Genomic DNA, 16,381 nt, shown 5'->3' with positions numbered 1-16,381 from the left:
AGATGTATGCAAAATTTGATCTTTAATATATGTCACATGCAATAATTTCTAACATTGCAAATAATAACAATGTATAGTAACATGACTAATACAAACGATCTTTAAAAGTAGTTGAATTCAATTCGTATCATTCTTTGCAGGGAATGATGAACAATAAATACATGCCTCATGTATTTAAATAACATTAGTCATGCTCACTGTTATTCTTATACTTTGATGTTTCAATGCAATTTTCTTAACATTCTTTTTAGGTATTCAAAACTCACTATAAAATTGCATCAATAATAATCACTTTTTAATGATTCTTTAGTTGTATTCACATAAATACAATCATTTTTTTTTACAAATATAAAACATTTACTTCAGGAAATGTTTGTCAAAATCTATATCGATATTAGATTACTTTTCATTGTCCTCAAAGAATACAAGAACATATATATAAATATGTATTCGTCTCTTTCATTATATATCCATCAATTATATAATAAATATTACGTTTGCATAATCTTCAGGATATATGCAAGATTTTATTGAGGACGCATAATTATCATGATATATGCAATATTTTATCGAGGATGCATAATCTTCAGGATATATGCAATATTTTATCGATAATACATAATCTTATGGATATATGTATAATTTATATAGATTTTCTCTATCATATCATAGGCACACATATATTGTAAATATTATGAATGATAAGAACATAATATATATATATATATATATGAAATCAATAATAAATATCTAAAAACATATACATACATATATAATATATAGATATATAAATAAAAAGAAAAAGGAAACCAAATGATTCTTGAAATTGTTTCAGTCAGATGAGTATATATATAAATACATATTTAGTGTATTTTGACTTTGAAACAATTCAAGAACTTTAACAAGATACTTACATTGGGACTTGGGCAGAGACTCATGCTTGAAGCTTGGGCAGAGACTCGTGTTGATAACGTGTTATAAAATAATATAAAATAATATAAAGTAGATGAAAAAAAAGAAGAAGAAGAAGATGAAGAGAGAAACAGAAAGTGAATGAGAATTTCTCAGTTGTTTATTCCAATGGGGTGAAACCCTATTTATAAAAATACAAGAGTGAAATATTAAGAAACTAAGGAAAAAGAAAACTAAGAAAAAGAGAAATGTTATTACAATTAATAGTAATAAATAAAAAATTTGTACATCCAAATAATTATTAATGTTTATAACAATTATTTAATTTTTTTTTTTATCCTACTAAAAGAAATGGAATGTTAAATTAAAGACTAAAATGGTAATTTTGACTAAAAATAGTCAAATTTCTGTCCTATGTTTACAGAGGGTTATGCAAGCTCATATTTTCCATGAGTGGCAGAATACAGATGGCGGTCCACGTGTGAATACTGGAATGGAAAAAAGAGCGTGTGCAAGAATAGAAGCATAAAACGGTCACAGGTGAACCCAACTCCCCGAAGCAGGAGCACTTTTTTTTCTTCTTTCTTTCTTCTTCTGCATCCGACTTTGGTCTTCCATTTCCCAATCAAATCTTCGGAGCCGATTCATTCAGATTCTCTTTCTCTTTTGGTACCTCTTCTTCCTCCTGTTCGTCAATATTTCTTTTTATTGATGATAATATTTTTAATTTCTCCTCGTTTATTTTTATTTTTATCTTCATTTTCGTTTTTCAATTAAAATTCTTCTCAACACATCGAGCTGTAATTTCTGAAACTTAAATTTTGGTGACGTGATTTTGGTTAAGGCTGTTGCGTAATCTTACAATTTTGCAGTAAAACATGATCCTCCCCTTCCGGGTTTGATCGGAATTCTGTAAACATGTTGAATTATATCAGAATATGAGTCCTTCTAGATTGCTGATTGTGAAAATTTATACTTTTTCAGGGTTTTCGTTTTTGGGATATCTTAAAAACCCTAATTTGGGGTTTGTTTTGGTATCATATTCGAAGTGACAATTTTTTTATGTTATCAAAGGGGAAAATGGGTCTCAAACAAGCTATAAAGAGCCTTGATGCGTTTCCTCGTGCCGAAGATCATTTGTTGCAGAAGACACAATCTGGGGCACTTGGTAATTATGTTGTTTTCACGTACCAACTTCTCTTTTCGCTCTAAATTTATGTGTTTTGCAATGTGTAGTTGAATATATAGGTTGATAGCTGACCGTGATTTTGGTGGAACACTCTGTTAACCTTGTTCTCGGCTTGAAAAAGCTTTTGTATAAGTACGAAGTTCATGAACTGCGTTTGTGAATTTTTGGTGTTAAAAATGTACTTGCGTGACCCAATTTTAAATACAGTGAGATTTCAATGTTAAATAATGATTGATGATGTACTTTATTGTTTCTCATTGAGGTTGAAACTTTGTTTCTTCTTTATTTGGTTTGCCGTGATGCATGTTCAACAGAGTGCCAAGTTATGCAAATGCTCAATCAATTGAAAAAATAATATGTTCTTATGGAAAATGAATATTTGGGTTGCATTTAATATTTTCTTTTCTTTTGCAGTTTCTATTGTTGGTCTAATTATAATGGCTACATTATTTTTGCATGAGCTGAGATACTATCTTACAACTTACACCGTCCATGAGGTTAGTATTTTATATGCTACCCATAGCTAAATCAGAACTGGTTAATTTGTGAAGGGAACCTTTTTAAATCTGTGCTTATATATATATGGGTAAATACCATTTTGGACCATGTATTTTGCAAAAGTTACCGATTGGACCATCTGTTTTGTTAAATGACAAAAAAGACCTTGTATTTTCTAAAATGGTAAAAATAGGACCCTGAACTGATTTTTTGTCAAAATAAAATTTAATAATAAATCGATCTAAAAGTGTTATGACAAAACTATTTACATTTTCTGTATCTGTTCGTATTTTCAAGTTGGTTATGTTAAAAAAAAAGTTGTCAAAAATTAAGTTCAGGGTCCTATTTGTACCATTTTAGAAAATACAGGGTCCATTTGTCATTTAACAAAACAAAGGGTCCAATTGGTAACTTTTGTAAAACACAAGGTCCAAAATGGTATTTACCCTATATTATATACATACTAATAGTTATTTATATTTATATATATATATATATATTTATATATATTCCCTTTTTCATTGTCTGTGAGGATAAGAGTAATGTCAACGAGCTTTTGAATTTGACAGATGTCTGTGGACTTGAAACGTGGAGAAACACTTCCAATTCATATAAATATGACATTCCCTGCATTACCATGTGATGGTTAGCACATTCCATTTTGCTTGTTTCGTAGTAACTCCCTTTTCTTTGCAATAATCTTTGTATTTTGCAGCACTTTTGTAATAAGAAAATTCTCAGTTGTTGTTTTCTGTTATCTTGTTCGCAGTCCTAAGTGTTGATGCAATTGATATGTCTGGAAAGCATGAAGTGGATCTTGATACGAACATTTGGAAGGTAATATAACTTCTTGGTTATAATTAAGTGTGTGTACTCATTTGGTACTTGTGTTTTCAATAATGGTTATCTGGTATTCTGTACTCTGAAATCAAATTTGATCAATACAATTTTATTATTATGATTAAATTGTCTTTACTTATATGTGTTTTGAATTCAAATTTAATATTAATTACATATAACTGAGAACGGTCAACTTCATAAAATTTTATTCTTTATAAAATTGGAGTTTAAAATGCCAAATATGTACAATTTCAAAATATAGTGTATCTAATAAGCATTATCGTAAACACAAATACTAAACCTTTGTTTTTTCTATAAAACATAAGGTACCATAGAGTATATTCCCTCTAAATGATGTAATAAAGTTGTTTTTATTGAAGTTAATACACACATTTTGGGTGAAACAGTTGTTGCATGCTTAGTAAGCAGCATTTTATTGGTGCAAAAGAGTTGCTGGAATTACTTTCTGCAAACACTTTTGGTGAAGGGTGATAGTTTTAGTTTTAACTTTCTAAGGTTGCTCTAGATACAGACAAGTTGGTTATGATGGCTTTAGTTTTTCTTCTTTTTTGATTTAAGCGTTTATATATTACAACATGTTTAACCTGAGACTCGAACCCAGGACTTCCAATACTCACACGCCCACCTATGGCCACTTGAGCTAGCCTCAAGTGGTTTTAGTTTTTCTTCAATAATGCATTGCTTTCTTTATAGTTTGAAAATTATCATATTGCCAGTGTTCCTGGACATTTATTCTCTGTGCATTTGTAGTGGTTCTCTTGTATATATTTGATACTTTAATGGCTCTTTTCTTGTGTGCTTGTTGGATAAGCTAATCAATGACTAGCTCTTCTCTAGATTACTGAATAATTGGAATTATCATTATTGATATGTATCTTAAAATCTGTGTCAGCTGTTTTTGACTAGTGATATGTGGATTGATCACTTTTATTATTAGTTGTAGGAAAGAAAAACCTCTTGTACTAATATGTGGTTGTGTAGAAATGGAAAGTTTGCAGAGTATTTTTAATTGTTTTAAACTGTCACAAGTAGTATCTTGGGCTCTCTGCCCCCTTCCCAAACACCTCTTTTCTTATGCTAACATCTAAAGTACAACTGCAGTTGCGCCTGAACAGTCATGGCCACATTATTGGCACTGAATATTTATCTGACCTTGTGGAAAAGGAACATGAACAAAAACATGGTAAGCTTCCTCCCAAAATAACTAACAAACAAACTTTTATGTTTTTCAAAAACAAATTTTGGTTTTATTGCATTTGATATGGGGTCTTTACTAACTGCTTACTTGGTCGAGTCAGATACACTTCAGTTGCTGGCTTTCTTGTTAAGGATTGACCATATTGTCAGATCATTGCATCACATTTCTAAAGAAACTAATAAAGATGCTCATTGTTTACACCTGTTGAATACTAATCACATTGTTAGTTCTCATTTCATATTTGTCTATTAAACTAATGAAGGTTAGCTGCTTGAAGACCAGCAACTGAAGTGTATTACATTCTTGCTTTAAAACTCCTTATTCTTTAGTCTGTTGTATTAGAGAGTCAAATATCTGATAGATAACCTTGGGTGATGGTAATAAGATCATGAGCACTCCGACCACGGAAGTCATATGGATGGAGCCTTTGATCAAACTTCTGAGAATATGATTAAAAAGGTGAAGCAAGCGTTGGCAAATGGAGAAGGATGCCGGGTATTACATCGTGGCACTCTACATTTGAGAGTCCTTTTATCGCTTTGTTTTCTTTGTTTTCCCTAATAACTGCATATCATTTTGGTTAACTTGCAGGTTTACGGGGTTTTAGATGTCCAACGGGTTGCTGGAAACTTTCATATTTCAGTACATGGATTAAACATTTTTGTTGCACAAATGGTTAGTTCATCTTTGATACATTTTCTTAATCTTTTGTAGTAACTTTATTTTCCAGGGCAATTTCAATCAGAACATCTTCTGTTGTGTTTTCTTTATTGACTTTATACAATACACTTTTTCTCCTGCAGATATTTGAAGGATCTAAGAATGTGAATGTGAGCCACATAATTCACGATTTGTCATTTGGGCCGAAATATCCAGGGATTCACAATCCACTTGACGAGACATCACGGATTCTACGTGAAGCAAGTGGGGTTTTCAAGTATTATATAAAGGTTTGAAGACACAGTTTAATTTCTTTAGAGGATTTAAATATTTAAAATGTGTAATTTTAATCATGAATTGGAGACATGGAAATTGATTGCCTTGAACTTCTTAATCCAAATTTTCTTTCTTTTTTTGTTTCTTTTGTTTTCCGGAGGTTGAATATCTGTGGAACTTGTTCTCTGTTTTTTTATTTCTTTCTCTATATAAAACAGTGTTTGTGATTTTGAAAATTACTCATGAAAATTAATTGTTCACTTTAGAAAATTGCACCGGCAACTTAATTGCTTACTTGCTATATTCTTTGTTCTGTCTACTCCAACGAGTTGGAAGTTCTTTGGAACTTGTCTTGCTCTTCTGTTCTTTCCTATGTACAATTTCCTTGTTGCTGAATTTATAGTTTGTGTGTACGTATTGTGCAATCACGGTGTTAATCCATTTAATTGCAAAGTTGATACACATGAAAATTTCTTGTGTAATGCTTTACACTGGTTGCTTCCATCTTTTGGTCCATGTTATTTTTTTTTCTTCCTGAGTTTGCAATACTATGTGTAACTTGTTCATGTTTTTTTTTCTCTTCATGTTCTTCTATACCTTAAATATAGTTTTGTCTTTACTTTCTCTTCGTTCAAAAATCAAATTTCTTCTTGTTTTGAAGGATGTGGATTTTACATTGAAATTTTATTTTTCTTTTTAACCGATAGATTCCCTAAAAAGAAAAAAATAAAAAAAACTTGTGGGATTGTTTTGGATTGTCTGATGCAAACTTTTTCTTCTTCGCATGATTTTTTTCTCTAAACTTCCCTATATATTTTTTGATAGCCATGAATAAATAGTAATATATAAGTACGTATTTTACAATTTGCAGATCGTTCCAACTGAGTATCGTTATATCTGGAAAGAAGTTTTACCAACTAATCAGTTCTCTGTTACGGAGTATTTTTCACCAATGAAAGACTTCGATAGGTCATGGCCAGGTTGGTATATTTGCATATGAGAGTTCAGCCGACTTTGTCCATGGGTTGGTTTCTTGGCACTAACATCAGCTTTGTTTGTTTTATTTCCAGCTGTGTACTTCTTGTATGATCTATCACCCATTACTGTCACCATTAAAGAAGAACGGCGTAGTTTTCTCCATTTTATTACTCGTCTTTGTGCAGTTCTTGGCGGTACTTTTGCTTTAACAGGTCTGTCTACTCTACCTTTTTACATAATAATGTACAATTTCAGGCACTTGCATTTCCTTACTGTTGATGAATTTTGGATTGAAGGTGCCTTCAATGTTTTGTGAAGTTTGCAGCCTGTGAATTTATTTATCAAAATTCTGAACATTTAGCTTAAACTTTTATTTTGCAGGATTGCTAGATCGTTGGATGTTTAGGTTAATCGAGGCAGTGACCAAACCAAATGCTAGAAGTGTACTGCGATAGACTCTTGGCATTTGGCAACTACCCCGTTGACTCATTGGCGTCTTTCGACGAACCATTGGAAACCAATTTAGCAAGTGAAGTTGGATGTAGAACGTGGAAACTGGAGACCAGGGTTAAAACACAAAACTGCATATGTACCATCGTTTCGTGTTTCTCCCCCCTCTACTGGGCAACTGTTCTTTAAAGTCATGTTGCCTGCCATGCCCAACTATTTTGTTTTTTGGTTTTTAATAGGCTTGGAGAGCTCAGGGTTGGTTAAAGTACATGATTAATTGTTGTAGCTTAGTGATATTTTACAGGTGGTATTCTTTTAGGACCCCTAATTTTGATTGAGTTAGAATATGCAGGAATGAGGATGTCCTACTGAGTTATGGAAAGAAAGGCCCTTTGATTTTTTTTTTTTAATTTTTTATGCATTTTTATTCAACTGAATTTCAAATCTTACGGTATTTATCACTTTTTTCGTTGATTATTATTGATTGGGGCAGCAAAGGGACTGCTTCGTTCCAAAATTGATTAGTTTCCATATGTATTGATCTAACATGACTCTAAGATTGATAATAATCATTCTTTTATCGATTTGAAGATACACACTACCAATTTTTTTTAAAGAACTGGGCCACCATCTTGTGAACATCGGAATGATTATTACAATAAAAAGAAAAAATGTAATACAATATGAGAAAACATAGTCTTATTACCTCATTCCAACTATGAGATTGCAAAATAATAACACATGTTCAGTATTTTTTTTTAATGCGGTTAAACTACTTGAACTTTACGATTTGTAACACTTAACCACAAAAATTGAATTTTTGGCTGCTAAACTACCTAAATTCTGGTTTCGTTTTGCTCTGCACACCTCCGTCCAAAAATTACAGTTAAATGCCACGGTGGACTGTCCACGTGTACACACTTGTACACGTGGCAAGTTTTTAGTGGTCCACGTAATATTAATTTTAAAAAATAATTATAAATATTAAAAAAAATTAAAAAATCAGAAAATAAAAATTAAAAATATATTTTTTTTCTTTTTCCTTTTCTTTCTTTTTTTTCTTTTTTTTTTTCTTTTTCTTTTCTTTCTCTTTCTTCTTCTTTTTCGACAGAACTCCCAAGTAAAAGGGTATCCCAAAAGCACTTTATCCTTTTACCCTTGCTGATGTTATTATTGATACCCTTTATCCTTTTATGGACAATGGGGTGCTTTTGGAATACCCTTTTTTACCGTCACCGTGGCACTTTATCCTTTTACCCTTGCTGATGTTATTATTGATTATTTTACTGAAATCTTTACTTCATCAAGTTCTAGTTACCATGGTGTTGTGACTGGAGTTGGGCCGACTGTTACTAGCTCCCAAAATAAAGATTTATTACAACAGGTAATGTCGAAAGAGGTTAGAAAAGTATTATTTCAAATGTATCTTGATAAATCCCTGGGTCTCGATGGTATCACCCCAGGTTTTTATCATAAATATTGGGATGTGGTTGGTATGGATGTTGTTTCTCAAGTTGTTGATTTCTTTAATTCTTGCTCTCTACCTGTTGGCTTGAATCGAACCAACATTGTGCTAATACCCAAGAAGAAACATGTGACTACTATGAGTGATTTAAGGCCTATATCTTTGTGCAATGTTTTGTACAAAATTATTTCTAAAGTGCTTGCGAATCGTTTAAAAGTGGTGTTGCCTAGTGTTATTTCTGAGAACCAATCTGCTTTCATTCCTGGGCGTCTCATTTTCTGATAACATTATGATTGCTTTTAAGGTTATGCATTACCTCAAACGTAAGCGTAAGGGTAAGACATGTTATATGGCGATGAAACTTGATTTAAGCAAAGCATATGATCGCATTGAATGGGGTTTTCTTAAAGCTGTGAAGCTCCGGAGGGGTTTTCATGTTTGTTGGGTGGATCTTATGTTGGCTACAGTGATGAATGTTGAATACAAGGTAGTGCATGGTGGTAGGAGTATGGGCCTTATTGTTCCAGAACGCGGTATAAGACAAGGAGACTCGTTGTCACCTTATCATTTTCTACTTTGTGATGAAGGTTTCTCTTCGTTGATCAAGCAATTCGAAAGAAACAGTGAGTTAAATGCAAAGTGGCAAATGGAGCTCCTACTATCTCACACATGCTATTTGCTGATAATAGCTATGTATACTGTCGTGCTACTGAGGAGGAGGCTGATAATGTTCTTAGATTACTACATATTTTTGAAGCTGCTTCTGGACAAAGGGTGAATTTCTCCAAATCATCAATATTTTTTTAATGTCAATACCCCTTTGGACTTGCATGGCAGACTGTGTACTCGATTGGGTATGATGGTTGCTGATGAAAACAGTTTCTATCTCGGATTACCTTGCATTATGGGGCGTAAAAAGACAGCGATCTTAGGTTTTCTTAAGGAGAAAATAGAGAAAAGAATTTTGAGTTGGGAGGGTAAATTTCTCTCAAAGGCTGGTCGAGAAATATTGTTAAAAATGGTGGCCCAAGCCCTTCCTAGTTATGCCATGTCTGTGTTTCTTATTCCCCTTGAAACTTGCAGTGAATTAGAGAAACTTATGTCTAAGTACTGGTGGGGTAACTCAAAGAAATCAAGAGGAATAAGCTGGATGAGTTGGAATCGCTTAAGCAAACATAAGAGTTTGTTTGGGATTGGTTTTAGGAATTCACATGACTATAACTTATCCCTCTTGGGCAAACAAGCTTGGCGATTGCTAACTAACGAGACGTCTCTTGATGGTCGAATTTATAAGAGTAGGTACTTTCCACAAGGAACTTTCCTTACAGCTGTGATTGCCAATAATCCTAGCTTCATCTAGAGGAGCATCTTTGAAACTCAACTGATTATTGCAGCAGGGGCACGTATTCGTATTGGTGCTGGTTTGACTGTCCCTGTTTTAAATTCTCCAGGGCTCCCTGATATGACCAACCCGTGCGTGATCAGCTCTCATCCAAGACTTGTTGGGGCATCTATTAATCAACTCATGACAGTTGATAATTCTCACTGGGATGTGGAGATATTAAATGATCTTTTTGATCATAGAGATAGTGACCTTATCCTCAATATTCTGCTTAACTCATCTAATATGGATGATGTGTGGTTTTGGCATCATGGGAATTCAGGTAACTATTCTATGAAGAGCTGCTATCAATGGCTCCAGGTTTCTAAGGGCAGATGGTCTGCTGATATGGAGTCGGATCTTTGGCGTTCTTTGTGGAAAACTAAAGTCCCTCCTAAAGTAATTCATTTTGCTTGCAAAGCCATCACTGATTGCTTACTTACTCGAACTCAGCTTCACTCAAAACATGTGTCTGTGCAACTCAGTTGTGTATGCTGCTCTAGGGAAGAAGAAACAATCTTTCATGTGCTGGTGTCCTGCAATTTTGCCCACTCTTACTGGAACAGATCTGGTATGTCTCTTGGCATTACTTCTGCCACTGATTTTGGCGACTGGTTACAGCAGGTTCTGAACTATGGACAACCTGCTATGTTCGAAGAGGCATTAATGGTATCATGGGCTATTTGGAAGGCTAGGAATGACTTGCTTTGGAACAAGAAAGCCTCCACTGCTGCTGAAGTAATTATCTCTGCCCATTCTGTCCTGAATCAATGGAAGTGTGCTTGCTCAAATCGGTTCGAACCTCTACCTGCACTGGTGAACAACCTCAGCATCTCTAATTTTTGGATTGCGCTTGGGACTGGTGTAATAAAAGTGAATGTGGATGGTGCTATTTTTGCAGCAACTCATTCCTTTGGTGTGGGCTGTCTTGCCCAAGGTGCTGATGGTCGGCTTATCGAGGCGCTTTGCTTGCATAAAGCTGGTTGTGTTCAACCTAGCTTAGTGGAGGCCATTGGTGTCAAAGAGGCATCAAGTTAGATCAAGAAAAAAACGGTGGGAGCATGTTGTTGTGGAAATCGATTCTTTAGTTGTGGTTCAAGCTCTTCAAAGTAATGTTGTAATGCATTTTATTTTTAGTTCAACTATCACTAACTGTCTTAGTTTATTAAAGTCTATAATTCATGTTGATGTTTGTTATGTTATACGATCTGCTACCAATGCCGCTCATTGTCTTGCTCGCGGTGTTTGTTATTGGTCAGATTGTCTTTTTGTTGGTAGCAATGTCCCTGATGCTATTACCAACGCTTTAATGGCCGATTTGGCTGTTTTATCTTAATAGAAGTTTTCTCTTTTTATTCAAAAAAAAAAAAAGTTATTTTATTTCAATTTTAATTTTATATAACAAAATTAATATTCACGTGCAAAGCACGTGCTAATACACTAGTGTCATTAAAAAAATGTTGTGTTTTTTTTTGTTCTATTTTTACGTTTTTTATTTTTTATTTTTTATTTATTCAATTTTTAGGTTAAAATTAAAATGAGCTTTTTCTTCTCAATTTTACGATTTCCCTCTGATTTCTCATCCAACCTTTCTATTTGATTTCTTCTCCTCCATTTTCGACTGTTCCAATTTCCTGCCCAACCCAGGCTCCTACATCCCTCACCAGCACAAGCGCTCCTCTCTGCCCGACTCCCAACTGCCTCGTCGTTGTCGTTCTTGTCCATTGGTGAGTTCTTTTCTTTCTTTTTCTTTACTGCCCATTGGTGAGTTCTTATTCTTTTTCCGTTGCAAAGAATTTTGAGTGTACTCCTAATTTTGGTTAATATATTTACACCCAATGTGCCATCGTGATTGATTGTGAATGTAATGAGTTTGTGAGGGTTTAACATCTTTGTGTATTATATTTATTCAATGTGGGGTTTCGATTATTTTAAGCTACTTAGTTTCATGAGAGAATTAGGAAGCCATGTCTGTATTTTGATACATGAAGTATTGAGTCCTATTAAGGAAGAGAATATATTTATGCTTTGACATAAGGTGCTTCATTAGTACTCAAGGACAACCTTTCAGGAGTTCTCTGTATTTGTTGATTTCTCTTTCAGTATGTAAATTAAAATCTTAAGGAATGGTGAAGAAAGTATTAGTTTATAGATATGTTGTGTAATATAAAGAGTGAACACCAATGTTCATTTGTTTAAGCTAGTAATTTGCAAACTTGTGAGCTCAAACTACAACATTTATTTATATTGTTTGGTATATAGATTTTAGAAAATGATATATTTTTGCTTAAAACATGTAATTTAGAGTCATTCTTAGAATGTTTTTGATGTATGCCTGTATCTATTTGCTTAATACCAGCAAAATTTTGGGTTTGAACTCCAACAAGGGGACTATTTTTGATGTTCTCTGTTATATTTTAATATCTTAACATTGTTTCTTTGTTTATGCTGATACTACTGCGAGGTTTAGGTTAAAGGGTTCTTTACGGTTTTTGTAGAGAAAGGAAAGAAGAAGAGGAAGAAGGAAAGCAGTGAAGTAGAGCCATGAGCAGGAGTTTGGGAATACCAGTAAAGCTTCTCCATGAAGCTGCAGGGCACGTAGTGACGGTGGAGCTCAAGAGCGGTGAGCTCTACAGAGGAAGTATGATAGAGTGCGAGGACAACTGGAACTGTCAGCTCGAGAACATCACCTTCACTTCTAAGGATGGGAAAGTCTCTCAGCTTGAACATGTATTTATACGAGGCAGCAAAGTTAGGTTTATGGTGATACCAGATATGCTAAAGAATGCTCCAATGTTCAAGCGTCTAGATGCCAGAATCAAGGGTAAGGGCGGATCACTTGGAGTCGGAAGGGGAAGAGCTGTTGCAATGCGTGCTGCAGGGCGTGGAACAGCTGGTAGAGGTGCTGTACCTCATGTACGGAGGTAATAATCCTTGCCAGAGTATGCATGCCTTAGTTAATGATATGTATGTCCCTTGTTACCGTAGCATGTGTTGCCTTAAGGACCTCTCCAATGTTACCATCAGAATTTGGTGTTAAAGTTTAGTGTTAGTTTGCTTGGGAAGAAGGAAGGAAAGTAGTAGTACTACAAATCTAATCAATGGGAATCGTGACATACTGCTCTCTATTTGTATGAATGTTTTGGATGGTAAATCTTTTTGACTGTTAAAAATGTGTCTGGTTTTTCAGTGTGCGAATTCTTATTCTATGCCTTTATTTAAGAATGATTGTTTCTTTGTCTGATTAGTTCACTCTGCCTTCATTTAAAAAGACTTAAGTGATCATGGTAAAATGGTCTCATTAATATTTTTCTTTTTCTTTCACAAATTTCATTCCCTATTTAGTACTATTTGGTAAAACGTCTCTTTCTATTTTTTCCAAAACTTAAATAATTTGTTTCTTGATTAGAAATATTATGCATAGTTTCTTGAGGAGATTTGGTAGCTGCGATATAATTTATCTAGCTATGCTTGGATAGCTTTAAATTTGTAGTTTTAGTGGATGTTATGGTGCCATGACCAGATTTATTGCTTAAATAATTACTTATCTTTCTTTTGCATACTGTGATATTTTGGTTTCTCATACTACAACTTATAATTGTGTTAGTCATTTTTAAGTAACTTTCAGTTGTTTGTGCATATGTTTCATTCTACTTTTGTTTTTGTTCAGTAATATTAAAGTATTAAACTATTAGAAGAGGTTTTTTTTTATATATATATCCTCCAAATTGAAAGATAAGGATGTGTAATTGGTTTGGTTCTTTTACCAAACTATCATTGAATGGGGTTTCATTGATATACGTATTGGCTTTTGAGAATCTTTGTGATAAAATCAAGTTTGCTCATTTGAAGATACAAGTAGTGGGCAAATTATAGTTATCCTAATGTGTTAAAAATTTGAGGTTGATTGCTTTTGTCTGTAAGTTAAAATTAGGCGGAGGATTGTGGATACTTATATCAATACAAGTTCATTTCATGACAGTATACAATCTTATGAAGAGAATTTGAGCTTTGAGAATGTATTTATCACCTATAAATTGAACTTGAGCTCCTTAAAAAAAAATATATATATATATATATATATCAGAAGTTCAATATTTGTTTACTTGTGTTAATATGAATTTTGTGCATCTGGTAGAATGCTCAGTCTTGCATATGGGTTGAGCTATACAAAGTTAATTTAAATTAGTGTGTGGAATAATTCTCTTGTTTGCTCTTGTAGGATAATTTTAATTTTACTTTTACCATTGATTTATAAGCAGGCTGTAGTTACTCTAGCGTCTTATAAATCACGGTTGAAAAGCGATCCTTCTGTCTCTCTTCCTCCAAAAATCAACTAATAACAATGTTTGATTCAGCAAAAAAAAAAAAAAAATTATAACAATGTTTGCTTTGCCAAGTCCTTCAAGGAAAAATCTCTAAAGACGTAGGGTGAATTTGCTGAGAAGCCTGTTAGGTAAATTAAAAACATTTCTTAATTTTGTTAATGGTGTAGAAAATTTAGTCTTTTTTATCTATTTTTTTGAAGTACAATAGAGGTACATCATTTTTGTAGCAGAGATACATCACTTTTGTTAGGGACATTTTTATTTTTAGTACTTAGAGACATTATAACCCTATATTTCTTATATGATTGTGTATATTGTAGTTATAGTAAATATTTCACTTTATTTTGAAAATTTTAGAATAGTTTACAGTATCAAAAATAAAGTTTAAATATCAATTGCACGCATGAGAAAATGTAAAATAATAATCAAGATGTGTGCAATTAAATATTTGAGTAAAACAAGGGGCAATATGAGTAAAAAGTTCAAAGTTCAATCAAGCTCAATTGACACACAAAGTCAAGCTCAGTACAAGGGGCAATGTAAGAAAAAGGTTCATATCTCGTAGTGTAGACTCCCTTGTACCGATCCAATTGTTAATTATTAACCCTCGAAAAAAGGGTAAACGGTTGCACTTGTTTAATGTGCATCAATTATGATTCACTGGGTCTATGAATAGGAGGAGAACATATATAGTGCGTCATTGGTAAGAAAATAAAATAAATAAGCCTTCGGTGTTGTTTGAAAATTACGATTACCACTCCAATTTCACGCTTAAGAATGTTTCTAACACTTCTCAAAATTTTCCAAAAAAATAAAAAACAACCATCAAAAACTGCAAATTTGCAAATTCCTAATCTTTCAGCCAAGTCAAAAACGCAAACTTATGTCAGTGCATCTATGGAGAATCGATTAGGGCTAAGCAATGGACCACTAGGACCGACCAAGGCTAAGCATGTGTCTTAGCGCCCTGGGTTCCTCAGTATTGTTCCACCAACAAAATGAAACCAACTTCAACTGAATGAGAGAAAGTTGGAAATTGGGTTGGTGAGATGTACCAGGATCTAGATTTACTTAACATTCTAAATATGAATTTCTAAAACAATGTAAATAAACACATATAAGGTTTAAGAAACCTTACAGTGGGTGCAGCGGAATATTAATGGCTCCTTACCCGAATGTCCTTCTCTTGATTCTAGATTCTTCACAACCTTACACACTATGATTGAGTTACCGCTTGATGTGTGTGGGCACTTACTCCATCACTAAGGTATGAAAAATATGAAGAGAAGAAGAGAAGGTTTGGTTCGAAAATAATAGAAGAGAAGGCTCAGGAAAATTTGACTGAAGGTGAATTTTCATCATCTTTTAGTGTGAGCCATCACTATCTATTTATAGGCAACCACCTAGGTTTAGGTTAGAATTAATTAGGCATTAAAATATTGAAGAAATTAAATGGAAAATCCTTCCCTAGTGGCCGACCATAGGAGTGGGCCCCCACTTTGGAATTTTTGTCATTTTACAACAATCTTTCCTTATTTTCTCAAAAATATCATTTTTCAAATTCTAACCACTTAAATGCCAAAACTATTTATTTAATAATTAAAATTAATTATCAAATAAAATTGCTATTTAAAATATTTATTAATTAGACTTAATAAAGTCTCTTAATTAATAAATAAACCCTAGAATCTACTTTCTTCACAATTAAGCCCTTGCTCAGTGAAAATTCATAAACTAGACATAGTCTAATTTTAGAATTATAATTGATTAATTAAAATCAATTATCTGAGTCTTACAAGCAGTATGATCTCAACTAGTATGGGGACCATGGGCCTATACAACCGAGCTTCCAATAAGCAGAACTAGAATTTACCAAGTAAATTCCCTGACTTATTAATTCCTTATTACATCCACCATAGAACTTGGAATTGCACTCTCAGTCATATAGAACGCTCTATATGTTCACGATATAGATACGCTACAAACATTTAACCATCGTTCTAATCTCAATAATCAAAGATCCTCTATCCGAGTAGGGATAAATTTACCGTTTCACCCCTCAATGTATTTTATCCTTAAAACACTTAGCTTTCTATAACTGATGTTTCAGTGAGCTAATATAATCACTGAAACAAGAGCTCTTCCATTTATCTCTATTAAGCCAAGCTCGAAGGAAATCATCGTT

At 33.3% G+C, this 16,381-nt stretch overlaps 2 protein-coding genes across 4 annotated transcripts; both read left to right on the top strand.

Annotated features, from left to right (window-relative positions):
- The first annotated feature begins 1,433 nt into the window (after nt 1-1,433).
- Nucleotides 1,434-7,459, top strand: LOC115700618 (uncharacterized). 2 transcript variants are annotated; one of them, XM_030628226.2, is made up of 12 exons: nt 1,434-1,581; nt 1,897-2,080; nt 2,516-2,598; nt 3,169-3,244; nt 3,369-3,436; nt 4,562-4,643; nt 5,044-5,153; nt 5,250-5,333; nt 5,462-5,608; nt 6,466-6,574; nt 6,665-6,784; nt 6,954-7,459. In XM_030628226.2, exons 2-12 carry the CDS (start codon nt 1,975-1,977, stop codon nt 7,025-7,027), a joined length of 1,059 nt encoding a protein of 352 aa, XP_030484086.2. In that variant the 5' UTR covers nt 1,434-1,581; nt 1,897-1,974; the 3' UTR covers nt 7,028-7,459. The 2 variants fall into 2 exon arrangements, with proteins under 2 accessions (XP_030484086.2, XP_030484087.2); XM_030628227.2 differs by having other exon boundaries at nt 1,440-1,581; nt 1,987-2,080.
- Nucleotides 7,460-11,385: 3,926 nt separating this feature from the next.
- Nucleotides 11,386-13,115, top strand: LOC115700876 (small nuclear ribonucleoprotein SmD3b). 2 transcript variants are annotated; one of them, XM_030628539.2, is made up of 2 exons: nt 11,386-11,595; nt 12,367-13,115. In XM_030628539.2, the coding sequence occupies exon 2, from the start codon at nt 12,413-12,415 to the stop codon at nt 12,794-12,796; it is 384 nt and encodes a 127-aa protein (XP_030484399.2). In that variant the 5' UTR covers nt 11,386-11,595; nt 12,367-12,412; the 3' UTR covers nt 12,797-13,115. The 2 variants fall into 2 exon arrangements, with proteins under 2 accessions (XP_030484399.2, XP_030484400.2); XM_030628540.2 differs by having other exon boundaries at nt 12,339-13,115.
- The last annotated feature ends 3,266 nt before the right edge of the window (nt 13,116-16,381 follow it).

The sequence above is a fragment of the Cannabis sativa genome, chromosome 8, assembly GCF_029168945.1.
Source record: "Cannabis sativa cultivar Pink pepper isolate KNU-18-1 chromosome 8, ASM2916894v1, whole genome shotgun sequence".
Taxonomy (NCBI): Eukaryota; Viridiplantae; Streptophyta; class Magnoliopsida; order Rosales; family Cannabaceae; genus Cannabis; species Cannabis sativa.
This window is presented reverse-complemented; position numbering and strand designations above follow the sequence as displayed.